The following is a 27,324-nucleotide window of genomic DNA, read 5'->3' on the forward strand; positions in this document are numbered from 1 at the left end:
TCCCTGCCCTGATCCCCGGCACTGCGGGGCAACACAACCTGTGCCCATCCCTCCTCCTACCACACTGCTCTGCCGCCGTGCTCGCAGGTGCAGGGGGTGAGGGGAGGTGCAGGTGAGGAGATGAAGGGGGGTGATGTGAGGAGGTGAAGGGGGGTGATGTGAGGAGGTGAAGGGGGTGATGTGAGATGCAGGGGGGGTGATGTGAGGTGCAGGGGGGTGATGTGGGGGGGGGGTGATGTGAGGTGGGGGGTTGATGTGAGGTGGAGGGGGGTGATGTGAGGTGCAGGGAGGTGATGTGAGGTGCAGGGGGGTGATTCGAGGTGCAGGGGGTTGATGCGAGGTGCAGGGGGTTGATGCGAGGTGCAGGGGGTTGATGCGAGGTGCAGGAGGGTGATGCGAGGTGCAGGGGGGTGATGCGAGGTGCAGGGGTGATGCGAGGTGTAAGGGGGTGATGCGAGGTGCAGGGGGGTGATGCGAGGTGCAGGGGGGTGATGCGAGGTGCAGGGGCATATGCGAGGTGCAGGGGCATATGCGAGATGCAGGGGCATATGCGAGGTGAAGGGGCATATGCAAGGTGCAGGATGGGTGCGCATACATCACACACGCACACACACAGTCACATGCACACACACACAGTCACACGCACACACACACAGTCACACACACACACACACAGTCACACGCACACACACACAGTCACACGCACACACACACAGTCACACGCACATACACAGTCACACGCACAAGGAATTCACGCTTAGTGCAAATAGCTAATACAGGGGATGTGTGCCGAGCACGCACATTCTAAGTCCAAATTTATTTGCGTTTTGTCAAAGAAATTGTATTTTGATTTTTAATTAAAACATCACAAACAAAATTTCTGTGACAAAAGTCAAAGAAGTTTCACTTACTATGCGCGTGCACAGCACACACAGCTTTTTTTTATTTCAGTCACACTTTATCTCAAAGATTATCCCGGAGACCAGAACGTAACCCCGGGATCAAGGCACCAGAACGGACAAAGCGTTTCAATAAAGAGAATTTATTCTGGCCGTATCCAGCCCAGCACAAACTCCCAAAGCACTTACACTCCCCAAAACAGGGAATACAGGGGATTCTAGGTGCCAGGCGCCACTTCCAAGGCTCCCCAGGGTTTGCTCCCGCTCCTGTGGGGTTTGAGACTGCAGCGCTTTCAAACCTGTTTGCTTTCTGAGACTCTGTCCCGCAGCACGGAACCGTTTTCACATCTCCCGCTGGATGAAGCTCCCAGCGACGTGTGAAGGTGTCTCTGGCGCAGCCTTGGGGCGCACCGCTTAGTTCCCTGCACGCTGGGATCACACTGACCCTGAGCGCTGCTGGGTTCCCCTTACATACAGTCCCCGCTGCTATAGGAAATCGCTGCAGATGGAGCCGCGACCATCATGTGTGGATACTGCATGGGAGACAACACGTGAGGTCACATCTGCATTGGCCAATCATGGCTGGGCGCGGGGTGGGTGAAAGTTAAATGGCTTTTGGAGAAATATGAACGTCCCTGTGGGAGCAGCGCCTGTCAGTGGGAGCGGCGCCTGTCAGTGGGAGCGGCGCCTGTCAGTGGGAGCGGCGCCTGTCAGTGGGAGCGGCGCCTGTCAGTGGGAGCGGCGCCTGTCAGTGGGAGCGGCGCCTGTCAGTGGGAGCGGCGCCTGTCAGTGGGAGCGGCGCCTGTCAGTGGGAGCCTGGCAGCGGCTTCCCGGCCATCAGGAATATCTCCCATGAGCATCAGCGATATCTCGGGATACAGCGCAGTGCTGCACTTTTAGGGTGTTTTCCCGTCAGCCCGATCTCTTCCCCAGCCACTCTCCCTTTGTTCCTGCCCCTCTCCTCCCCCTCCATTCCAAGCAATAGCAGTTCTCCGGACATGTGGGCTGCTCAGTGGGATTCTCAGCCCAATGTACAGAGACCTTGGCTATGCTTTATATATGCACACACACAGTGTATACTTTGGTACAGTTTACAAAACGAGAGTAAAGATTTACAGTTACAGGGTATGGAAGGGGTTGCACGGCACATTAAAATGGGGCAGCTCTAGGGTCTGGTGACTAGATGAGCCCCAGGAAAGGACAGGTAGGTGGGAGGGACGGGGTCCAGAATAATACAGGTTAAGCCTGGTCCCAGGGGTGTGTACTGAGGCCTGGGGAACTGTGATTGTGTCCACACACATCAGGCACTCTGATGGGTCACCACCCTATCTCCATGATTTGCTATGGAGACAGGAATCTAGAAACGGGGTGGCAGATATCAATTCCACAGATCATTTCTGGACTGGCATGGAGATGGACTAAATGGTATTCTCTGAAGTCATGCCAGAGACACCCAAGACAAGGCTGTGTGCTTTTCTGAAGCAGAAGATTTAAACTTGCCTGCTTGCAACTTGTTTTCAGCACTGCCGGAATTCCTGATCCTCTACAAGAGTGGAAGCTGCTCCGGGTAAGCCATTTCTGTGGCACTGGGCACCTAGGACTGCTAGGATTCCCCCTGTATTCCCTGGTTGGTGCGAGTATAGCTCTGTTAGGAGATTCTGTGCTGTGTCTGATGGCTACTGCTGAAATAAACACCTCTTTATTTGATCGCTGTGTCCTGTCTGGCACGTGATCCAGTGAAAGAGTCCTGGTCTGCTGTGGCAACTATTGTTAGTAAGCAATATGTAACGAGAACTATGCTCCCCTCCTTACTATCCGGCGTGACCTGTTTCATATATTGTTCTCATTCTTGCACGCCCAATGCTCAAAACACATTGTTCCCTCCCTCAGTGCCTTGTTTTGATTGTCCACTTCTCAAGTGTTTCAAGATTTACCTAATTCTTGTTGTAATAGTTTGTGGGTTGCTCCCTTCCCCAGTGGTCCCACTCTGTATTGTTTCCCGCCTCTACTTCCATGTCATTCCTAATGCTTGGGTTCAAGTACTAAGCAATGTAGTGTCCCTCTATTATTCCTAATCTATTGTAGTGAGGAGATTGGCCCCTTCCCCTTTGTTTCATAATCAGATTGTTCCCTTTCAAAGTGTTCATAATCCATTGTTCCCCAGTGATTTCCTAATTCATTGTTCCCATCCACAATGCTTCCAAATTCTGATTGTCCCCTTCCCAGTGCTCTCAAAATTTACAACTCCTCTCGCAAATACTAACACATGACTGTCCTTATTAAAATTATTCTCCCATGCCGCTCTCACCCCCAACCCTCCCCCTCCCCTACCCACCTTCCCCTCCTTCTCCCAATTCCGCCCACACATCGGAAGATAAGGCTAAGGCCTAGCTGTCCAGAAATCTCATCTACCAGGCCTCCCCGGTGTAAGTAATTTCGGATTAAACCATAGAGTCTAAAGGCTCTCCACCCAGCCCGCCGTCACTGGAGACCGTTTTCGGACCCGCCCCCAAGGGTCTTAAACCCCACTAACCGGTCCTTTACTAAAGACCAGTTCAACACCTTTTAGACCCCATTAGGGTCGACTTTCCTTTCTTTTCCTAGCCGCTGTTACTGTCCCAGCGGCCCCTTACCCAACCCTCTCCCTCTGCCCATTTTGGCTGTTTCTCTCCAGCACTAGTCCAAGGACAACACACGCGGTACCCTCTGGGAGGTCATTATGTCTCACCAAAAAGCACTAAAAATTGTCTCCCTAAATGTGAAGGGCCTACACAACAAGAGAAAGTGACGCCTGGCCCTCCAGGAGATAAAGAATACAGGGGGAGATGTTGTTTTCCTCCAGGAGACGCACTTCACGTCTCAAGAACCGCCTAAAATATTTCAACACGCGTTCCCATTGAGCTATTTCTCATCATTCAGCAGCAAACGCAGAGGGGTTGCCATTCTGATCCGTCAGGGCACCCCATTTAATTTAACAAAAATTAAAGAAATTGACCCACAGTACCTATCCTCGCTACTTATTGCAGGTGATCTTAATATGGCTCTCAACCCAAAAGAAGACAAATCGAGTCACCCAGGACGACAACACTCCACTCAGTCACAAAGACTGGGGAAAAAATTCAAGGACATTGTTGGGGACTTTTCTCTGGTGGACATTTGGAGAACACAACATCAGGGGCAAAGGGATTATACCTTTTACTCGGCTCCTCACCAGTCTTATTCCCGTATTGACTACTTTCTTGCTACCAAGAACATCCTAGAGGCCACCACAGACTCAGACATCGGCCCAATTACGTGGTCAGATCATGCCCCTATCACCATGACCCTATCCATTCCATTTGGGAAAATTATCTCATATAGCTGGAAACTAAACGATTCCCTACTGAACCACTCCGGGACAGTGCTGGAACTCAAAAAATCCCTCAGGGAATACTTTAGAATAAACAAAGGCTCTGTATCTTCACCAGCAAGCCTGTGGGAAGCCCATAAGGCGACAATCCGAGGAAATCTTATCTCGATTGCCTCCCACCGGAAAAAAAACTAAACTCAAATTAACTAAAGAGCTTACAGACAAAATAATCAATTTAGAGCAGCAGCATAAAAATAACCCCTCCCGGAGAATTTACAAACAATTGACAACTGCTCGAAACGATTTAAGAATAACCCAATTGGAAAATGTAGAAAATGCTCTTAGATGGACGGGTCAGAGGTACTATAATAAAGGGAACAAGGCCGATAGACTTCTCGCTAGTAAGTTACGAGGAATACAGAAAAAGTCACAAATAACGGCGATCAGGAATAACTCTGGTGAACTCCAATACAACGAAAAAAAAATAGCAGAGGAATTCACCAAATTCTACACCAAATGATATAACTTAAGGACCCACTCTGCTAATTCTAGTATAACGAACTCGGCATTAGCCGCTGATTACTTATCCGATTGCAATCTTCCATCACTAACAGAGGAAGAAAATACTTATCTAAATGCAAAAATTACGCTGGACGAATTAGAAGTGGCCGTTAGGGCCTCAAAGATCTCCAAGGCGCCGGGCCCTGATGGTTTCACAAATGCATACTACAAGAAATGTTTCCCCATCTTGTCCAAACACCTATTAAGCTTGTTCAACTCATTCTTAGAAGGGAGTCCTATCCCATCCACAATGTCGTCCGCAAATCTGGCGATAATACTTAAAGAAGGGAAGGACCCCACCCAATGTGGCAGTTACAGACCAATCTCATTGTTGAACAACGACCTTAAACTATATAGTAAAATTTTGGCGAACAGACTTAACCCTATCCTCCCGAGACTAATACACAAGGACCAGGTCGGGTTTGTCCTGGGCCGACAGGCCTCAGACAATACACGTAAAATAATTAATTTAGTAGACCATGCCCACCTTTCAGGCTCAAAGGCGAAGCTATTAAGCCTAGACGCAGAGAAGGCATTTGACAGGATTCACTGGCTATTTCTAGACCAAACACTGATAAAATTTGGTTTCGGAGACTCGTTCTTAAAGGGTGTTCAAGCACTTTATCAGAACCCTTCTGCCTCAGTACGACTCTCGGGCGGAGGCCTTGAACGATTCCAAATCAAAAATGGTACCCAACAAGGATGCCCCCTATCCCCCCTCCTCTTCGCCCTCACAATTGAACCACTGGCGTCTAAAATAAGACAAAACCCGAACATCCAGGGAATCCCTATCGATAAAGCGCAATACAAAATTTCCCTATTCGCTGATGACATCATTCTTACTTTGACTAAACCCCTAACTTCCCTCCCTAACCTTCAGAAGGAACTGACGGAGTTTGGTAAAGTATCAGGATACAAAATAAACAGCGACAAATCAGAGGCTCCAAATCTTAGTCTCCCAGATCCCGAAGTCAAACTCCTCAAAACTAACTTTAACTACAGATGGTGCCCTTCATACATTAAATATCTGGGAATTAATGTGTCAAGGCACTACCGGGATTTATACTGGGATAACTACCCAAAGTTATGGGACAAGATCAAAAAGGATCTAGATCAGTGGGAAGGTTACCAGATATCGTGGTTCGGTAGAATGATATCTACTAAGATGAATATACTCCCAAGAATGTTATACCTTTTCCAAACACTCCCGACCCACGTTCCGGGCGCTGATCTAAAACATATTCAGAACATATTGTTCCACTTCATTTGGCAGGGCAAGAGACCCAGAGTCGCCAGATCGGTCCTGCTGGCAGCAAGATCTAGGGGAGGACTGGGAGTACCAGACCTACACAGATATTACTTAGCTGCACAGCTCAAGCAGGTAGTAATGTGGAACTCGGACCCGACCCGTTGTAGTTGGGTAGAGATAGAGACTCGATGTGCCAAAATGCCTTCTCTGCAAGCCTGCCTCTGGAGCCTGGACAGAGGAGAGGGGCATACACACAATCTTAAACTACAGGCCTCACGTTTCACGTGGGACTTCTGGATAAGATGTAAATACAAATATGGCCTTACCACCAAAAGTTCCCAATTGACCCCCATCTTTAACAATCCGAAGTTCCCCCCGGGATGTGGATCCAAACTGTTCGATCAATTCAACACATGGGATATAGAGGCGATTGCGGACCTACTGAGCCTAGGGAGGCTTCTGAGCTACCAAGAATTGAGGACCAAATATAAAATTAGAGAATTGGACACATTTAAATACCTCCAAATCAGAAACTTTATTAGAACAACATGCCCTCTCCCAGAATACCCCACTCTCACGACGTTTGAACAACTTTGCGAGACAAAGACCCACCAGAAAGGTCTAATCTCGGACATTTATGGTGCTCTAGAGCGCTCCTCGACCCCCAAAGAGCATGATTATATGCTCAAATGGGCAGCAGACCTGAATATAAATATATACAGAGAGACTTGGGAAGAAATCTGGCAGGCAGCCTCAGAGACCTCCCTATGCACTACAATAAAGGAAAACATTTATAAAATTATGTTTGGCTGGTATCTTTCCCCAGCACGATTAAACCAGATCTACCCTCTGGCATCAGACCTATGTTGGAGAGGCTGTGGTCATAGAGGGGACATGGCCCACATCTGGTGGACCTGTCCAGAAATTGTGAAGTACTGGGCTAAGGTCCAAATTTTGATAAAAGTGGTCACTGACCTGGAATTACCTATCGAACCACTGACCTACCTGTTGTCCACACCAATGACTGACATAGTCCGGCCAACCAGGAAATGAATATCCTTCATTATTACCACTGCAAGATGCTGTATTGCGGCCTCCTGGAGGAAAACAACCACGCCGGCACTGGGAACGATCAAAAAAAGAGTCGGCGAGGTGATGATCATGGAAAGGCTCACCGCTATCGTGAGACAAAAACTCCCCGCCTACGAGGACATCTGGGAACCGTGGATTTCCTGCAATAGGGTCAGACAACCAGCTCAAACGACACAGAGGTCTACCCCCTCCCCAGAAGTGAACTAAAACTACCTGCGAGACCACATCCCCAACAGCCAGATGGGACTCCCAACCCCCTCCGACCCTCTCTCCCCCCACTCACCCTTCCAGTCCCCCCCCCCCTGCCTTCCCTCTCTGAAGGCACTCCCCCCTCTTTACTGACAACTGAGGTTGTCAATCTGTTTCCCCCCCAAAAAAATGTCGATTTAAAAATGTTAGGCTTTATCGCTTGTTGTACCTGCATACATATCTAAATGCCTAATAAAATTATTTGAAAAAAAAAAAAATGATTCTCCCATTAACTGTACCTGTAAAACCCTACATAGATTGCTCCATTATTAACTGACACCTCCATTAATTATCCCCACTAAAATTACCACTAACCCTTGATGAACTACCACTGTTCAACCCACCCTCACAAACCATAATCAGTCCATCACCAACTATCCTCTCCTCCGCCTCATCCTATCACAGCCTCACATAATAAAGGGGAAGCTCGGCTCGCTGCCCCAAAACTGTGTGTAATGGCTGCCTCTGTGAGACTCATTTGGCCTGTTTATAATGTATTGAGTGGTAACTTCTTCCAGAAAAGAGCTAATCACTGTGTGATCCCGGGGGATGTGTGTAAAGGTTCTGGTCTCCTGTGAAAGGCTTTTTATCTTGTGGATAGTAATGGACATCACTTGGCCCAGTTCTGAATCTCTTGCGGGACTTTCATTTCTGAGTAGTTCGTGATTTCAAGACCGCAGGACCGATAGTTCCAAACATAATGAGCATAGTCCAGTGTACCTCTCACCGGAGTTCTATTGTGCCCAGTTCAGGGCTCTGGACAAAGGAGGCGGGGCACCTACATGGAGTTCAACTCCTGGCTAGATCTTCACAGCCCTCGGTGGGTAGCCAGATGCAGAGTCACCTCGCTCCTAGACAGGATGGACATCGTCATCCGTGAACAGTTTTTGCCCAAATGTGTACCGGAGTTGCGGGAGTGGGTCATAGAGCATAAGCCGAGAATGCACTAGACGACCGCCATGATGGCAGATGATTTTGTGACCATGCGGCCACAGTTGGAGAAGTGGGTCCTGACCCCCGATCCAGTGTCAGCGACAACACCACCTAACGTAGCTGACCCTCCCAAGGCCACTAAGCTGGGATGGAACAAGTGGAGTGCCGGAGGTGCTGCAGCTAAAGCCTGTAGAGTTTGCCCATGAGCGCCGGTGCTACCAGTGCAATTGGCTAGGCCATCTGCGGGTGGACTGCCCCAACCCACCCTGCTCCAGTAACCCCAATATGGGGCAATGCTCACAAGCAGCGAGACGAATCCCCTACGTGAGATTGGCCCCAAAAGCATAGCAAGTGGAGGCCGTGCAGAATGTGCAGCAGCAGACCTAGCAGCAGCAGTCAACGATGCAGAAGTGGATCAGGAGGGACATGGAATCGCAGCCATCGGGCTGGAATGATGTCCGCCAACAATATTTGTGCCTGGTTACCATAGGCCATCTCCGGGTGGCCTGCCTGATGGACACTGGTGTTACGGTAATCTGGTGCAACCTGATATGGTCAGCCCAGAGAAACTTCTCCAAGGCACGGGGATGCCGGTGAGAATGCTGGACAGAGCCCCCAAGTTATTGCAAGTTGCCCGGGTGTTACTTGATCAGGGCACTAGTAGAGGAGTCTGGGATGTCACAGTGTAACCCGGCTTGGACACCAACATCCTGCTGGGCAATGACTTGGGGCACTTTATTTGCTCCTACTCTGAAGAAAATGCACCAGTGGCTGCGGTCACCCCGAGCAAAAGTCAGGAAGTTGCCCAGGTGGAAGTGCCTTTGGCATTGCCGCACACCACCCCAATTATCTCTCCCCAGCTTTTGGAGCCAAAGAGAGCTGAAGTCCCGGTGGACACCAAGCAGGTAAGCCAGAACAAGCCAGACATTTGTCCCGAACCCTGTCCCAACATTTCCTCTGACTGTTTGACAGGGCCAACCTACCAGAACTGAGCTAGGAGTTCATGGACATTGTGTGATCGGACCCCAAACTGGAGGGCATGATACTTCGGGCGACCGAGTCTGACTCCAAGGGTGTGTCCCATCGGTTCCTTTGGCACCACAGTGTCTCATAACAGGAATCCAAGAGTGCTCTGGTCAGATCAGGGACATTAAGGCGACAGATAGTTGTTACTCATGAGTATAGGGCACAGTTGATGCAGATATCCCATGTGATCCTGCTGGTAGGGGCATCAGATAGTCACTCATACTAGAGCCCGGCTACTAAAGACTTTCTACTCACCGGCGTCATGACAGGAGGTATTGGTGTTCTGCCATAACTGTAATCCCTGCCACCTAGTGGGCAAGTCGAGTGACCACACAAAGGCTCCCCTGAGAGCGCTACCGGTGATCGGTGAGTCCTTCCAGCGCCTAGCTGTAAATATATTGGATCCGCACATGATCCCAGTTGCTCTGTCCTTGATTGAAGCCCGTCAATTGGCAGAGTCTTTGATTGAGATATTCACTAGGGTAGGTTTCCCAAGTGAAATCCTGGCTGATCCGGGGGCACAGTGCATGTCCGAACTGCTCCAATGTCTCTTGGCAATGTGCGAGGTCAAATCTCTCTGTACAACCCCCTACCATCCCCAAACGAATGGATTATGGGACCTTAATGTCAATGTTGCAAGCATTTGTGGAAGCTGAAAGGGTGAGACTGACAAGCTCACTTACATCACCTGCTATTCGCGTATCTAGAGGTACCAAAGGAGTTTACCATCTGTTCCCCCTTCAAGCTCCTCTATGGGTGCCATGTCCGTGGACCACTCAATCTGTTTCATAAGGGCTGGGAGGGGGAGATACTGATGCTTTGGTGCTACATTACGTGGTGGGGCACAGGGACCAGATAGAGGAACACATGGGGTTGGCACAGGCTAAACTTGAGGCAGCTCAGATCAGGCAATAGCGCTGGTATGATAGGAGTTTCCGTAGTAGAGAATTAATCCCAGGGCAGCAGGTGCTTGTTCTGAAGCCCACTTGGCAGAACAAGCTACTTGCCGCCTGGGCGGGCCCGTACACGGTTCACCGGCGGGTGCATGAGTGTAATTATGTGGTAAACCAGGATCCAGAGGCAGGTAGGCACAGAACATACCATATCAATATGCTAAAGGAGTATCACAAGAGCGGGCCGGAGGTGTTTGCTATTTGTAGCCCGCTGCTGGGGAATCCGGCAAGCCAGGATCTGCCCGATCTCATGGGAGAAACCCGGCAGGGAGGCTTAGTGGAGCAGGTGGAAATGGGTCCCCAACTCGCGGTTCCCAGGCTGGTGCGAGAGATGCTAGAGCAGTACCAGGTCATGTTTACAGATAATCAGGGCATTACCCATCTAACCGATCACCCGGTCAACACCGGGGATCATTGGCCACTCCTCAAGAAGCGTAATGGATCTCTGCGGAGGTAAAGTGGAGCATTAAGGGGGAGGTTGAGGAGATGATGGCATTAGGGGTAATTTATCGTGCTCAGTGTCCTTGGGCTTCACCGGTATTCGTGGTGCCAAGGAGGGTGGGACCACTTGGTTCTGTGTAAAATAACGTCAGCTTAATACTCAGACCGTGGCAAATGCCTATCCTTTGTCCCACATGGATGAGCTCTTAGATGAGCTCATCGGGGCCAGGTATCTGGCCACCATGAATCTGTACAGATTCCATTGACCCAGCAGGCGTAGGAAAGGTCGGCTTTCATCATCCTTGGCTTGTAAGAATTTTTGGTCATGTCATTTGTGATGAAGAAAACGCTGGCCACGCTCTAGCGCCTTGTCAACCGGTTGCTGGAATGGATTAAGGGCTATGTTAGGGCTTATCTGGACGACTTAGCCATTTGTTTTAATAACTGGTACACTCATCTGGTTAATGTAGCAGCAGTCCTAGATAGGATCAGGGAGGCTGGCCTGACACTAAAGCTATCCAAGTGCCAAGCTACCTGCTTTCTGGGCAAGCTACCCAGCTACCTGAACAAGCTCCTCACCCCTACCACATGCAGTACCTATCACCTGAGATCAGACTCCAAAAGACTATTCATGGTCCCAAAACTCAACAAAGTATCCGGACGTTCCTCCTTCTCCTTCCGTGCACCCCAAAACTGGAACAACCTACCAGAGACTCTCATATCCACCACCAGCTTAAGTTCTTTCAAATCTAAGGCTGTCTCACACTTTAATCTGGTCTGTAACTGTTTCATACGCTCATAATATATATTTTCTTTAACTGTGCATGCAATGTCTTGTATATAATGTATACCTTGTTCATTTATGTAAATGTATTTGTAACCATGTATTATTTTGTTTTACTCTGTGCCCAGGACATACTTGAAAACGAGAGGTAACTCTCAATGTATTACTTCCTGGTAAAATATTTTATAAATAAATAAATAAATAAGTCGGCATGGAGGGGGTATTGTACCGCAGCTACCGGGTAGGCCGGGGACATCTCAAGCCTGAGCCCATGAAAGTTGTGTCAATAGTGGACTGGCCAGTCCCCCACACTATAAAGCAGGTAATCACTTTTATAAGTACTACCGGCTACTATAGAATGTTTTTGCCCCAGTATAGTGCCCTGGCTCAAGCCATGACTGATTTAACAAAGAAGATGCTGTTGGTGCTAGTTGCCTGGTCTCCTGAGTGTGGGCAGCGTTAAAGGCTTTCAAAGATGCTCGAGCCAGTGCTCTGATCCTGGTGGTCCTCGATTACATCAAGCGATTCTTGGTGCAAACCAATGCTTCAACTTATGGCATCAGTGCTGTGCTAAGCCAGGTAGGTGAGGATTGCAGCGAGGATACGTTCACCTACCTAAGCTGCAAGCTGTTGCCTTGGGAGGTCACCTATGCCACAATCGAGAAAGAGTGTCTCAACAATGTGTGGGTTCTCAAGAAGTTATAAGTCATGTTTACGGGAAGCCTTTCACTGTGATCACTGATCGCAACCCTCTTAGCTTGTTGCAGCGGGTGTAAGGTGAAAATGGGAAGTTGGTGTGACCTCCAGGAGTTTAATTTTACCATTCAACACAAAAAAGTGCAATGAGCACAGCAACGCCAATAGTCATTCCCAGCACGACGATCCCAGCCCCGACAAACGGACTTCCAGGTTCTTCAGCCTTGGAGAGACACCTGATGGGGTAGCTTTCCCAGAGCCTTCATCTTAAAAAGGGATATTTGATGGTATGGGGTAGCCAACCTCACATAATAAAGATGAAGCCCGGCTGGATACCCCAAAACTGTGTGTAATAGCCACCTCGGTGAGGCTCGTTTGGCCTGTGTATAATGTATTTTGTGTAAACTCTTCCAGAAAAGAGCTAATCACTGTGTAATCTCTAGAAGGGGGAAAACAGTAGGAATTGGGAACAGGGATTGTATCGGTAAAAAAAAGGCACTTTTGTGCCCTGTAGTAGTATGTTCCCCATACATTTAGTAAGGCAGCCAGCACTGCCTTTTGTTTTGCTAGCATTTCGGAGAAAAGCTGCTTTGTGACAAGAAGGTGGGGTCGATGTGAGTATGAGGACAATGGTGAGCAGGAAAGGGATGGTAATCAGGTCCGGGAAACTGGTTCTCATTGGTGCAAAGACTTTTTTCACATGAGAGGCTGAGGTGCCTACCCAGCGGGATGTATGGGGCTGGCTAGTTCAACCGTTGCCGGGTCTGAGTCCCATAGGCACAATTTCCATTGGCTATTTCAAATTTCCCCCTCGCTAGACCCTCCCTACTCGAGGGGCGGTCAAGAATGACTAAGCCGGCCCCGTCCTCTGATTTGTACAGCCGGACAAGACATCGTCCTCCGATTGGCTGGTTGCCCCTGCTCCATGAAAAGTATAGGAGCCCGAGAGCTATGTAAGGGGAGAAGCCAATCAGAGTACCAGACAAGTTTTGAAGCTGATCGGACAGGCGACTGGCGGGATTTTAAATAGTGCTATTGGGACAATAGCACTGAGAAGGAGCTGTACAGGGCAAATCTACTGAAGCAGTCCCCTGCACCTAGTTGAGGCTAGATTCTTCTCCCTCAGACCCCAGTTGGCGAAGTGTGTTAAAAAATCTGGTCTCCCGTGACAGGCTTCTTCCCCAAGCTGCGTGGGAAAGATATGGAAGCCTATCAAGCAATGGTTTGGAAGGATGCTGGTGACTACCAGGTGGTAAAAGCACTGCTCTGGTCTCAGTATGAGATCACGCCCGAGACTTACTGGACCCAGTTTCATGCCATGCACAAGGGGTCCATGGATTTGCACACTGACTCTGTGGCCCGGTCAGCCCATCATGCAAAGAGGTGAGTAACTGTGTGTTCAGTGAGTACCTTCAATGTATTCCTTATCTTAATCGTGAAGGAGCAATTTGTACTCAAACATTTCCCGGAGGTGAGTGAATGCATTATGGATGGCAAACCATCAATGGCTCAGCAAACTGCCAAGATTACGGATGAGTTCATGGGGGCTCGACTCCTATTCTGGCAACAACCCCAACCGAGTGTTCCAGTTCCTGGCCACCAACCTCCTCGGCATACAGAAACCCCAGGGTCCGATGCATCTTTGTGGAGCTGCCCAGTGCCCCCTAGTTCCAGAACCCGACCACCAAGTTTACCCATAAGTGGCAATGCTTTGGTTTCAACAGGGCGTGCCACCTGAGGGTGGTTTGCCCCACTGCACTTTGAACCGATCAACCTGCGATGGGACCCACAACCCAGCTCCTCATATAAACGCCAGGGTAAGTCACATTCCCATGCTCGAGCAATAGCAGGTGACCCACCATATCACCCAGGCAACCCAGGTCCCAGTCTCCGAGGCTGCCGAGATTGCTGCAACACAAAGAGGAGCCACCATTGGGCTAGAGCAGATCATTGTGCGGTTGAAATATTTGTGCCCTTATACCATCAGCACTATGATGGTGGCCAGCCATTTGGACCCTGGCACGGTCATCACTCTTGTCCAACCTGATATGTTTGGGCCAGAGCATCTGCCACCTGTCCGATGGTGCCCCTAAGTCCCTGCAGGTGGCCCGTGTTTTCATCGATTAGGGCATGGCCCAGAGCATCCGTAATGGCAGAGACCTCCCAGGCCATAACACCAACATGTTGTTGGGAACTGATTAGGGCAATTTTATGTGCCACTAATAGGGATAGAGTGTGTCCGTCGAGTGTGCCCTATTGTGGGAGCGAAACATGTTAGTGTGTTTCTCTGGTTGCCAATAACTATGTTTTTACCACACCCTCTTCATCTGTTCCTGCTCGTGGTGCAACGCTATCCTTGGCTCTTTGCCAAATTTATTTCCCATTGTGGCTGTGACCTGCTGTCAGACTTGAGACCTTGCCACCTCTGACACTATGTTTGTTCAGGGTCCCAAGAATGAAACCATCACTCTCCGGACATTGGAGTTCATCCCTTGGATGTCCTGGAGGAGACCAGTAAAGTAAGCTGGGTGTAACCTGACCAAACTGACAACCCTATCCCTGCCAGTATGACTAGGGCCAAGGAGCCAGAGCACAGTCGGCAGTTCCGCAATACCTTGCTGTCAGATCAGAGCTTAGACGGCATGTGGCAGCACGCTGCCAAACCGGTCATTGAGTCCAGATCCGATTGGCTTGTGAGTGCCGCCAGCTCCCATACAGGGAACAGAGCCCAGGGACTCCGGACTGACCATGGACGGGGGTATTAAAACATTTAATAAGTAATGTGTTGGGGCTCAGAATAAACTGGTGCACGCTTTGTACAGAGTATTTTCATTGCTGCCACATTTAGCTATAACTGATTGTGTGTTAAGTGCACAATTTTTTTTTTCTATAATAAACAGGTCCCTGAGACTCTGGTAAATAATTACATATTTTGCCTAAATTATCCAGTGATGTACGCACATAGATGGGATTGCAATTGAGTAATGGGTTAATATAAACATATTGAAAGTACTTTGTGCAGGAGAAAGGTGAGTTGGCTAGAGTAGCCGTGTGTATTAACCCTGGTTGCATATCACATGCTCACTTGTGTGCAGTCCGTGACAGAGAGTATATGGGCCACATGCTCACAGATGGACCGTACATGACATTGCTGTTCCTCAGATTAAAAAAAAAAAATGACACAAGGGACAGGTTCTGTAATTTTTAGTTTATAGCACAGAGTATATTAGTGGTACAAAAATAAATTCTAATTATTGTTCTTGCTCATAAAGGAATTAATTTGATAAATTGTACCTCCAAAAAACTTGTGCTGTTTATTTCGAAGACCAGATGCTGTAATTATGTGTTCTGCCTTTTGGTTATTGAATCTTTCTATACCATTATGCTATTTTATTTTCTAACATGTCAACATTAATTATAATATGACTTGATTTTGCATGTTCGAGGGCAATCTGTAAACAACGTTGGTTGAATATTTGTTTTTAAATTGTTCTTGCATCAATGTTACTCACTTGTCTTTAATGATACATTATATACATTTTCAGTATAATAAACCTTCATGGCTTGCGAATTTGTGTCCGATATAAAAACAGGTTTTAGCCTTTACAAGCCAAGTAATGAAGATACCGATTTCTAATCCAACAGCGCCACCGTGTGGTAAATTGTTTCAAGCACAGACTCCTAATACCAACACGTTGCGCCTTTTGTATAATCACAAACAGAAACAAACACTACTTTATAGTGTATTAGCCATGCTACACTACTTTGTTTTAATTTATTTAGCGATGAACTAGAAACAGTTTTTTTTGTTAAGCTTTATAGTTATGGTTCCAGCAAACTAAATGCACTTTAATCAGTTCATCAATTTTATGGGATTTTTTCCTTAAAATCATCATGTCGGTAATTAAAGTTCACCCCCAAGTTATATATACAGTAGGTGCCTTTATGGTATTAAATATTGATTTGCTTTCTGCAGTGTCGTATCAAACGCATTACTGTTTCTAATGACAGAACTGACACCTCCACATACATGGACTTAATTATACATTACTTTACAAATGAAGAGAACTATTATCATAAACAATTAAAGTGACTTAGAATGGAGATAGAAATATAATAAAAACATGTCCTGCAGGAAATGTGAAATACTATAACGCTTTTTTGATGTTGTGGGTGGCTCTGAAAAGAGCCTTTGTGTTGGGTATGTGGGGATCTCTGCTCCTGGTCTCGGGGGTGAAGCTCACTTGCTGCTCTTGGCCGGTTTGTGGCTCTCGGTTTTCTTGGGCAGTAGCACGGCCTGGATGTTGGGCAGGACACCCCCCTGAGCGATGGTGACCCCTCCGAGCAGCCTGTTCAGCTCCTCGTCGTTCCGCACAGCGAGCTGCAGGTGCCGGGGGATGATGCGAGACTTCTTATTGTCCCGGGCGGCATTACCGGCCAACTCCAGGATCTCAGCGGTCAGATACTCCAGCACTGCGGCCAAATAGACCGGGGCTCCGGCCCCCACACGCTGAGCATAATTTCCCTTCCGAAGAAGCCTGTGCACACGGCCGACTGGGAACTGCAGCCCAGCCCGAGATGAGCGCGTCTTGGCCTTAGCGCGAGTTTTCCCACCTTGTTTGCCTCTTCCAGACATCGTGTATCACTCAGACAGCAGCTCGGGTAACAAGAGAAGTGACAAACCCCGCCCCCTGTGCCCTTATTTATACACTCAGAAAGCAGCTGAACTCCTCTGTGATTGGTCAGTTTTGAAAACAGCCAATCAGTTCCATAATCCTGAAACCACCAATCGTCTAATTTGAAAGAAAACTGATGATGTCATAAACGGTCACATGATAAAGTCAGCCAATAGAAGAACAGAATGCTGGGGCTGCTAGTTTGCATAGGACTCCTATAAATAGAGCTGCTGGGGGTTTAGGTGACATTGTTTCTCTGCTGTTTGGAGAGGAAGCGTCGCCCGACATGCCTGAACCAGCCAAGTCTGCGCCAGCGGCCAAGAAGGGCTCTAAGAAAGCCGTGACCAAGACCCAGAAGAAGGATGGGAAGAAGCGTAGGAAGAGCAGGAAGGAAAGTTACGCCATCTACGTGTACAAAGTGCTGAAGCAGGTTCACCCTGACACCGGCATCTCCTCCAAGGCCATGGGCATCATGAACTCCTTTGTGAATGATATCTTCGAGCGCATCGCAGGGGAATCGTCCCGTCTGGCTCATTACAACAAGCGCTCGACCATCACTTCCCGGGAGATCCAGACCGCTGTGCGCCTGCTGCTGCCGGGAGAGCTGGCCAAGCACGCCGTGTCCGAGGGCACCAAGGCGGTCACCAAGTACACCAGCGCCAAGTAACCCCGATCTCATCACTGACCCACAAACACAAAGGCTCTTCTAAGAGCCACCCACTTTATCACTATAAGAGATATGATCATATGTCATCTGTGCTCGGGATAAAAGGGAAGTGTTCTATTATACATTGCACTTTCTCAGTTATTTGCTTTTGTAGCTATTATATATTATAAAGTATCTTATGTGATGTATTTTTAGCTCTTTATGGCTTCCTACCCAGCCACGTGTTTGCTGCACTTGTGTTGTTTTGTTAGTAAGAGGCGGGAGAACCGCAGACAAAGTGACAATCGCCGAGAATCCCCTTCAGATAATCTGCAGTTCACACACATCCCACAGGGTGGCGCTGCTGTGTTAGTAATGGAGTTCGTGCTCGGGAAGTAGGATTTGGGGTTAATAACCTGCGATTATTTTCCCTCGTGTACTTTTTTTGAGCCTCACTACAATACAGATTATATGTGCACGTGTCAGAATAAGTGTGCATGAAATGATGCCCTCACACCCGCATGGTATATAACGCATCTGATCGGGGGAAAGTCCTAGTGCAGTTTGGGATTAGTAACAGACCATGCAATCCGTGTTTGCCACATGCGTTAGATACAAGCACATTCATTTGCATTATCAGAATTGGCCTTTTATAGTTTGTCGCACATTTTTTATTCCATTTACATAAATGTAACAAGTGATATTTCTCATTGTCCTGTTGGGTTGGACATTAATTTAGAAATCGGTCAAATCTGCATTAAATAGGCTGGGATGTGTTACATTAAAGGCTTCTATTGTCACCTTGTTCAACCTGTTATCAGGGATTTCACCTTTTTAGTATAAAAACAAGGCTGAGCAACATGTGTTCCCTCAGATTTCAGTAGCAGTTGAAGTGGTTTTGTGATAACTTGTCAGAACTCTAAATCGCACATATTTATCACGTCCTGTTTTGTTATTTAAATCCTAAAACCACACATTTAATGTGTAACACACTCTGCTGGTCTCGGAAGCAACACAAATATACAGAGAAGGTAAAAAGGGCCAAAGGATTTAATATCTGCCATTCACACACACACCACACGGTGGCGGTATTGCTTTGGCACTAACGTGTATCCCGGAGTACACTAACGTGTATCCTGGATTTCTCACATGATCTGAATCAGGTTTCACCCCCAGATAGTTCTGTGACACACTGCACGTTGTGTGGCTTCCCTTAATAGAATTGGTGTGAATTAAGTCCAAATCAATAGGACTCTGACATTGCTGCATCATTCTTGATACATTTAGGTTTAATCCCTTGAATAGCCCATAATTTAATGAAAAACATTGCGTAAAATCCTGAATTTGCAAAATGATCACTGAGCAAAACACACAAATACATGTACAGGTGCAGAGACTGCCAGAGATGCCACATTCCCCATAACATCTATAGAGGGAGAAAGGCAGCAAAACACAAATGTATAACTCGCATTAATAAGAAACACTTGGGCTGTTCCTTCACTATCCCAACATCACTTGTGAAACTTTTACATCTATTCAATTACTGTCTCTATTCTAAATCCAAGCTCTGTAATATTCATTCAAAGATCCCATGTTATTCCAGTCACATTGTTTTGCACAGTTTGGTTGCCTCATTCCTCTGCCCTTAGTTATCATTACACTCAATGGGATCTGCCCAAAGTAATCATGGTGACCGAGACTCTTTTGAATGCGCATGCGCAGTAAGGTCTCCATTGCAATACATTACTATGCATGTCCCTGACTCCCAGCTTCACTTCCCCGGAACTACATCTCCCGTGATCCCCCGCGCACCGGGCTTTAGTTCGGAGGCTGCACGGTGGGTGAATGTGGTTCATGTAATAAGACGGAGGAGCAAGAGGAGAAGCAGCGGCGGCCATGTACCTAGTGCTGTGCGGAGGAGGTGGGGTAAGGGCTCTGTGATAGCTTTCTTATGTGACCTCATAGTTTAAGGTCATCCATCATTGTCAGGAGGATAATGATTTCTCTGCTAATTAGTCTCCACAAATCACCCACTGTAAGGTGATCCTGGTTAGGCAGCTTATCCCATCATCGTCACTACAGACACATAATGGTGAGATGGAGAAGTGAATGGACTCATTATACAAATCTGTTATCTGAGATGTAGGTTTTGCCTTTTTATTTAAATTTATTTATATATTACATTTTATTTTGAATTCCTCAATGTTTCCTCTTATGGAGAAACATTGACATAACATCGTATTTGAAACCTCTTAGAAAACTCTTATTTTTATAGGAGCTGTTTATCCTTAATCACAGCAACATTGGGGAGTAGCACAACCATAAACTAGGAACCTGTGGGTGTGCAAAATATCTCCCCCTCCCCACCCCAAAATAGTGGGGTTTAAAAACTCCCAATAACACGTTTCTATTTAATTTTCCATTGTCTAGGAAACGTAACCTTGAGAAACGAGATGCCAACGGTCTACTGTGCATGCAAAGCCCAGGAGAGAAACAGACGCACTCCCAGGAAAAGATCCGGCCCTCATCTCACAGCTGGTCCTGGGGAGGTGGATATTATTTGCAGGTTGTGATATCAGTCACAGGAGACAAGGACACTTAACATCGGGAATACACACACACACACACACACATTTTGAATGAGGTCGACAGACAGCGCTACCCACAGTTTGGGCACAAACTCACCCAAACAGGGAATCCTTTCTCAACTAGGTGCCAGGCGCCGCTTCCAAGGCTAACCCGGGAGGTTTCCACGCTCCGTCCGCTGTGGGTAGCGCAGTAATCGAGGGATGATATTTGCACTATAGCAAGTTCAAATCGCCTGCTCGCCTCCACTTACACGCCTCACTTTGGTTTATCTCCGGCACAAACCTCGGATGGCATAGTAATGAGAAATCGGCAGCTCTTTACAGGGTATATTTCACAGAACATGTATATGCATTTAGCATAGGGACCTGCTATTGAGACTTACCTTGAAGTTGGTTACCAAGCTTGGCATTATTTGATCAAAGGATGTAACCAAAAGTCTCCTTTGTCTTCTAGATTTAGTTTTCACTATGTATATTTATTTCCCCATTTATTGCTACCCAATGATTAAAGTGCAGGGATTAACTTTCTGTCTTTACATAGGTTACCTGTCTTAATAGCAAAGCATGGAAGACGGGGTGCTGACTAATCACCAAGCAGAGGCTCGTCTGATCGGCCAATCCGGGACACAGCAGGTGACTGTGCTCCTAAGACACCCCACAGAGGTGGGTTTGAAGAGGTGTGGAAAATTCAAACTGACAAATAGAAATTGTACCTACAGGGCTTATACCCAGCAACGGTTCCCCAAGACAACCCAATATATCCCTCAGAGATAGGCGCCTCAGAATCTGGACTGAACAATAGCGCCACTCGGTGAGACATTGTTCCCCAGACCTGAGTCAGCGCTCCTCCCCACTCCTAACAATGGCTGGGGCACTTCCCCACCCACATTCCTGATAGCAGGACCCTATCTCTGTGTGTGCAGGCTCGCTGAGTGATTACCAGCCCTGCACACATGGGCAGCAGCAAAACATACTCATTCTAATCAGGGAGGTACATAAACCCAATCACATTATTCTCTGGGATACTGGGTTAACCCCCTGAGGATCCCTTAAGATAGGTAGGGACAATGGGTTAACCTTTATTAATATGATCCCCATTGGCCCATCTTTTAATCATTGTCTTATAATCGGAAATTAGCAACTACACCAGACAGAATAAGGCACAGGGGAGAGGAATATACACTGGCGATAATTGTGCTATGCTAAAACAATGATGTGGTAAATTATGGTACAATGCGCAGTTATGAAAAGTTTGAGCTATCATTACATATCCTTATAGGAAATGTAGGATTATGTTGCAAAGTTACCACACTTCTTCATGCCTCAGAAATCTAAAAAAAAACTATAGGAGGTGCATAGAAACTACAATAATAAGCAGGATAGTGGTATAATTGGAAGTATGTCTCCCTGAATGCCCTTCAACAAACATATATAAGTCTCACCTAATGCACAATTACAATGTTGTTTTGGTTCAGTCTCCATAATAGGCCATAGGGGACTTTTGGTGCCAAGTAATCCGCCCCACTTGTTGAAGTATCTTGAGCTGTTCTGAGTTCAAAAAGTATTTGTCTGCATTATAACAGTTGTGATCAAGCTCTTGGAATGTCCATACCCCTTGGACGTATTGTCGTCTCTCTGACAGGGTAATGAAGCTTGTATGTAATACAACACATTCATTGTAAATGGCATTTATAATTGAAGGTGTGCTGCTGAAGATTACACGGTCTACCGGCAATACTCAACCTCCATTGTGGAAGTCAACAAGCAGTACCAGTGCTACTACAAATAGGGGTCAGCAGCTCTCGCCAGCCAGGAAACAATTGGTTGCCAAATCGGCATTGCATGGTGTCTGTGAGTATGCCTCAATACAACTGTATCTGTGTATGATGTGCATCTGTAACGTAGTTGGGTGACCACTGGGATATGGAAATCTATGCCACACTTTACTTGCTGCATTGCACATAAACCTTATTTACCTCTGTCTGAGAGACGACACCCAGTTGTGGATATTGCAAGAGCTTGATGGGGACGTGTTTTCTGCATATGCATTGTCATGACCCGCATGCAGATCACACCATTTCTAGGGATCCTAGGGGGACGAGTTATTAGGAACAGGTAATAGTACAGGCCTAGCCCAATAGAAATTAAAAGGGGAAAACATAGAACATAAACTCTTACTAGAGTTCATGATGTCGCTTAAGCTTGCTTATCCTGTGGTTAAGTTCTTGCAGACTGTGAGGCCTCTGGAACTAAGAAAGGCTTTGGTGAGGACCTCCAGCAGCTGGAGCATGTTGCTTCAAAACAGTCAACAAACGGTTCCACCGGACGCAGAGTTTCTCTGAATCTCTGGAAGTCTTGCTGGGCTTATATAGGTTTGGTTCTCATACAAAACCATGGAGAGGGGGCGGCTAGGCCATTCAGCATTGTCTCTTTAATCAGCTGTCCAATCCGGAGAGTGTTTGAAGCTGAGATGGACCATGCACACACATGATTTTGGCCAGTGTTCGACAAATGCAACCCCCGATCGCCCGGAGGAGTGCATTTAACCCCCTGTAGAGTGCCGTTGCTGTGCTGTGGCTCATTTCATGATGCCGGGACACGATCAAGCGGGTCACCTAGCAACGCGGGACGCCGGAAGGATAGCCCAGCCGAAGACATCCCTTGGAGGCACTGCAGTGACGCTACGCCACACACCAACGCAGGCGCATACAGGCACGCCCTCCCCCACTAAGGATCTCCTAGCAACTGCCGGGACCAGAGGCGGAGAGAGGCCTGGAGATTGTGGCTTTAGCTGAATGTGTCTGTGGAGCGGCGCTGTGTGGCTGGAGGAAGTGCTGCTCGTGTTGCTGCTGCTTCCATGTGTATCGCGGGCGAGGCGGACGGTGGGAGCCCCCCAGGCTGGATTTCCTCACTCTCATGGCAGGTAAGAGAGTGGGGGGGGAGAGGGAGATGCAGCATACCAGAGTGGAGTGTGTAAGTGGGTGTGTGTGTGTATGGGAGAGTGTGTGTGTGTGTGTGTGTGTGTGTGTGTGTGTGTGTGTAAGTTGAAGTCTCGCCCTCTGCCTCGCCCTCGCGTGAATAATAGGGGGTGGGGGACAATGATTACATGAATACTAGGGGATAGGGTATAATGGTTGCACAGTATATGGGTAACAGTTTCACACAGGAGTGTGGGGGTTAGTGGACATCTCTCAGCCTGTGGCAGGTGCTGACATAGTGTGCAGCCAGTTCTGCTGTGGTTTCATCTTCTCCCAGGAGGATCGCTATTTTTTGGTTCTCCTCTATATTATTAAAGTTCTGGATAAGTGCAGTGAGTTTCTCTAGGTGGGCACTCCTCATTTCATAGTATTGTGTGCAACGCAACAGGAAGTGTGTTTCATCTTCTACCTCTCCTAGCTCACATCTTTGGCACAGTCTCATCTCCCGGGGCTTCCAGTTGTGTCTGTGTCTGCCTGTTTCTAGTCTATGGGCACTTATTCTGTACTGGCCCAGGTTCTGTCTCTGCTTTGGGTCTTTTACCTTCAGTAGGTAGGGTGCCAGAGTGTATTCTCTCTGTAGATAGAAGATGTTGAGGTTAGGACCCCAAAAGTAACTAGTGTTACAGAGCATATACCCATTAATGCACAGAAAATATGTTGTTTAATTCACTGCAAACCGGAACACATAATGTCCTTGATGCGTGCTTAGAGCTTAGGCATTAACCCCTAGATGAACCACGGTTAAGCAAGGGTAAAGAGAGTTGTATGGGGGATATCCTAGGACCCCCCCAAACCTCTGATGTACACCAAGAACAAAATAAACCAATGGTAGTGGGGCAGCTCACTTTAAAGCATGATAGTACTCACATATGTCCATGTGTATATCCGGGTCTGTGTGCTCCAGCTGAATGAGAGCAGAACGAAATCACCTTGTGCCGAGAGGGAAGATGAATCAGTGGGCACTACGGTGCAGTAAAAATCGATGAGGCTGGACTGTGACTAGGTGGGACAATGAAATCCAGCGCTCAAAGAAGCTGGAAACCTACCACAGCCTACAGAGAGAATTGAACAAAATCACCTTGTGCCGAGAGGGAAGATGAATCAGCGGGCACTACGGTGCAGTAAAAATCGATGAGGCTGGACTGTGCTACAAAAGAATCCTTTATTGAAACATGGATAAAAATTGAGAGGAGGGAAGAGAACCCCTGCACCTCTAAAGAGTTGAAAAAGCCCGATTGCGGGTGAAACGCGTTAGAGGTGCAGGGGTTCTCTTCCCTCCTCTCAATTTTTATCCATGTTTCAATAAAGGATTCTTTTGTAGCACAGTCCAGCCTCATCGATTTTTACTGCACCGTAGTGCCCGCTGATTCATCTTCCCTCTCGGCACAAGGTGATTTCGTTCTATTCTCTCTGTAGGCTGTGGTAGGTTTCCAGCTTCTTTGAGCGCTGGATTTCATTGTCCCACCTAGTCACATACCGCTTCTTTATTTCGTTGGCGATTGAGTTGATTTATTTTTTCGGCAGGTTGTTGATCTGTGTGGGGTTTTGTCCTTGGAGTGAGAGGACAAGTTATTTGATGGCAAAGGGTTTAGTGAGGAGGTCCTGGCTTCTCATTGCTCTGTAGCAGTAAGACTGTGGATGGCTGGTGTTTAGGTGGGCCCAGCATGTCAGTGCTCTCTTCTGTCCAGTGAGCAGTAGAGGAAAGCGGCCCAGCTCAGCCCGGCATGCATTGTTTGATGTACTCCTGTGTACTTGGAGAAGGTGTTTTGCAGAATTCCAGATGCAGTATTTCTGTTGGGCTGGTATCCCATTTTGTGGAGTCTGGGAATGTTACAGGGCCGCACACCTCGCTGCCATACAGAAGGATGGGTGTGATGATGCTGTTGAATATTTTCATCCAGATTCGTATTGGTGGTTTGAGGTGGTACATCTGTTTCCCTATTGTGTAGAATGCTCTGCGGGCCTTCTCCTTCAGTGTATTTATGGCCAGGCTGAATTTCCCTGATGAGCTGATTGTTAGACCTAGGTATGTGTAACTCGCTGTCTGTTCCAGTGCATTGTCGTCCAGTGTGAATTGCGATATGGTTGGATGTTTTTTATATTTTTTCTGGAATACCATTATTCTGTTTTTTTCTAGGTTCACAGAGTGCCCAGGCCTGGCTGAATTTTTCTAGTATTGCCAGTTTCTGTTGGAGGCCTTGTTCTGTTGGAGACAGCAGGAGCAGGTCGTCTGTGTATAGTAGAGACTTAATCTCAGTTCCAGCCAAGTTGAGCCCAGGTGCTGAGGAAGATACTAGGGCTGCTGTAAGCTCATTGATGTAAATGTTAAAAAGTGTGGGACTCAGACTGCAGCCCTGTCTAACTCCACGGCCTTGATGGAAGAAGTCTGTCCTTTAGTTATTAACTTTCACGCAGCCTTTGTTTTCAGAGTACATACTTTTGATTGTGTCGTATGTTCTCCCCCCTATTCCGCTCTCTAGTATTTTCAGCAATAGGCCTGCTGCCAGATGGAGTCAAAGGCTTTTTTGAAGTCCACAAAGCAAGCAAAGATTTTGCACTTGTTGGTGTTGTGGACGTGCTTATTAATCAGGCTGTGTAGGGTATAGATGTGATCCGTGGTGCAGTGGTTTGGCAGGAAGCCTGTCTGGCTTTTACTCAGTACACTGCTCTGTCAGGAAGGTGAGGATTGTGCTGTTCAAGATGCTGTTGAACAGTTTCCACAGGGTGCTGCTGACACAGATTCCTCTGTAATTGGATGGGTCCAGCCTGTCTCCTTTCTTGTGCATAGGGGTTATCAGTCTTCATTCCATAGTTCAGGGAAGTAGCCAGTAGTGAGGACCAGGTTGAACATTTTCAGTATTGCTTCTTGTATAGATGGATTGCTATACTTCAGCATCTCTTGTAGAATGCCATCTGGTCCGCTGGCTTTCTTGGTTTTTATTAGTTTTATTTTTTCTTTTATTTCCTGGATTATGATTGGTATGTCCAGAGGGTTTTTGGTTATCTTTTATAGTGTTCTCCAGTGATGTTTGTTTGGTGAAGATTTGTTTTTGTTCTTGTGTCAGGTTTTCTTCTGGGATTTCTTGGTAAAGGTCCTTGAAGTAGTTTTTCCAGATGTTGCCATTCTGAATGGCCAGGTGTCTGTTATTCTGCTTTGTATCCAGATGTTTCCAGGTGTAACCCTGCTTCCTATCGCTTGGCAAGCTGTTACGGAGAGCCCGTGATGTATGTATGTATGTGTATGTGTATGTGTATGTGTATGTGTGTATATGCATATATGTATATATGTATATATGTATGTATATGTATATATGTATATGTTCGGTGCAGCGCCTCCACCTGCGACAGATCCTGCCAAAGGGGGAGTCTTCGCAGGACCTCTATACAAGAATTTCTCTCACACGACCATGTTATAAAACCAATCTTGTTTACTGATAAATCAACCTTACGATACATTGCATGCCATGACATTCCAATCCGCTGGTACACAACATTTAACACGCCACGGAGGACGTCCACAATTATGCGCCTCGGCGGACGCCAACAATAACTTTCCCCCAATCCCACCACCAGGTGTTCCCACCCCGTGTCCAAATACGTTAATCAGTTATCTCGCTTCCAACGGCCGTGTGTATGTGTATGGGTGACTGCGCAGCCACTAGGTCTTAGGTGATTGAAAGGGTAGAGTTGGTGCACTTGATGAAATACCTGCCGAGCACTCCGGTGCTCGGAACTGCTACGGTTCTTCAAAAAGAGTCTCTGGGGATTCCACGCTGCGATATGGGGCGCTTCTCCCCGACAGGATAGTCCCGAACACAGCAGTAGTTTTAGGGGGGGTAAATCCCTTACTAAGGGTGTCCCTAGCTCCGCTTGTCTCTACGGTGACTCAGGGCTAACTGGGCCGGGGCACCTTGACTGCGCCTGTGGGGGTACAACCTCCCAGCGCAAGTGTCTCCGTCTCCTCGTCTCTCCACGATGCTCTAACTCCACGTGCGCGCAACCACTGCCTATATCTCTGGCAACTCCTCCGCCCATAGGCTAAACGCACTCACCTGACCCTCCCCGTGGGGGCTGCTGGGTCAAGGGACTGCTCCTTTCCCGCCAATATGTATCCTCCTCCTTCGCGGGCTTCTGCAACTACTCCTTGCAAGCGCAACCTCTCATTACTCGGGGTGAATCAAGGGTCACGGCTACACAGGTTTGC

General features: G+C 47.5%; 2 protein-coding genes across 2 annotated transcripts; one reads left to right on the forward strand and one right to left on the reverse strand.

The window, feature by feature from the left end:
• Positions 1-16,472: 16,472 nt before the first annotated feature.
• Positions 16,473-16,868, reverse strand: LOC142475169 (histone H2A type 1-like). The gene has a single exon (XM_075581142.1). It carries the CDS (start codon positions 16,866-16,868, stop codon positions 16,473-16,475), a length of 396 nt encoding a protein of 131 aa, XP_075437257.1.
• A 326-nt stretch (positions 16,869-17,194) lies between these two features.
• LOC142475170 (histone H2B 1.1-like) lies at positions 17,195-17,575 on the forward strand. Its single transcript, XM_075581143.1, has one exon. The coding sequence runs from the start codon at positions 17,195-17,197 to the stop codon at positions 17,573-17,575; it is 381 nt and encodes a 126-aa protein (XP_075437258.1).
• The last annotated feature ends 9,749 nt before the right edge of the window (positions 17,576-27,324 follow it).

This window comes from Ascaphus truei, unplaced genomic scaffold, assembly GCF_040206685.1.
Source record: "Ascaphus truei isolate aAscTru1 unplaced genomic scaffold, aAscTru1.hap1 HAP1_SCAFFOLD_1078, whole genome shotgun sequence".
Classification (NCBI taxonomy): Eukaryota; Metazoa; Chordata; class Amphibia; order Anura; family Ascaphidae; genus Ascaphus; species Ascaphus truei.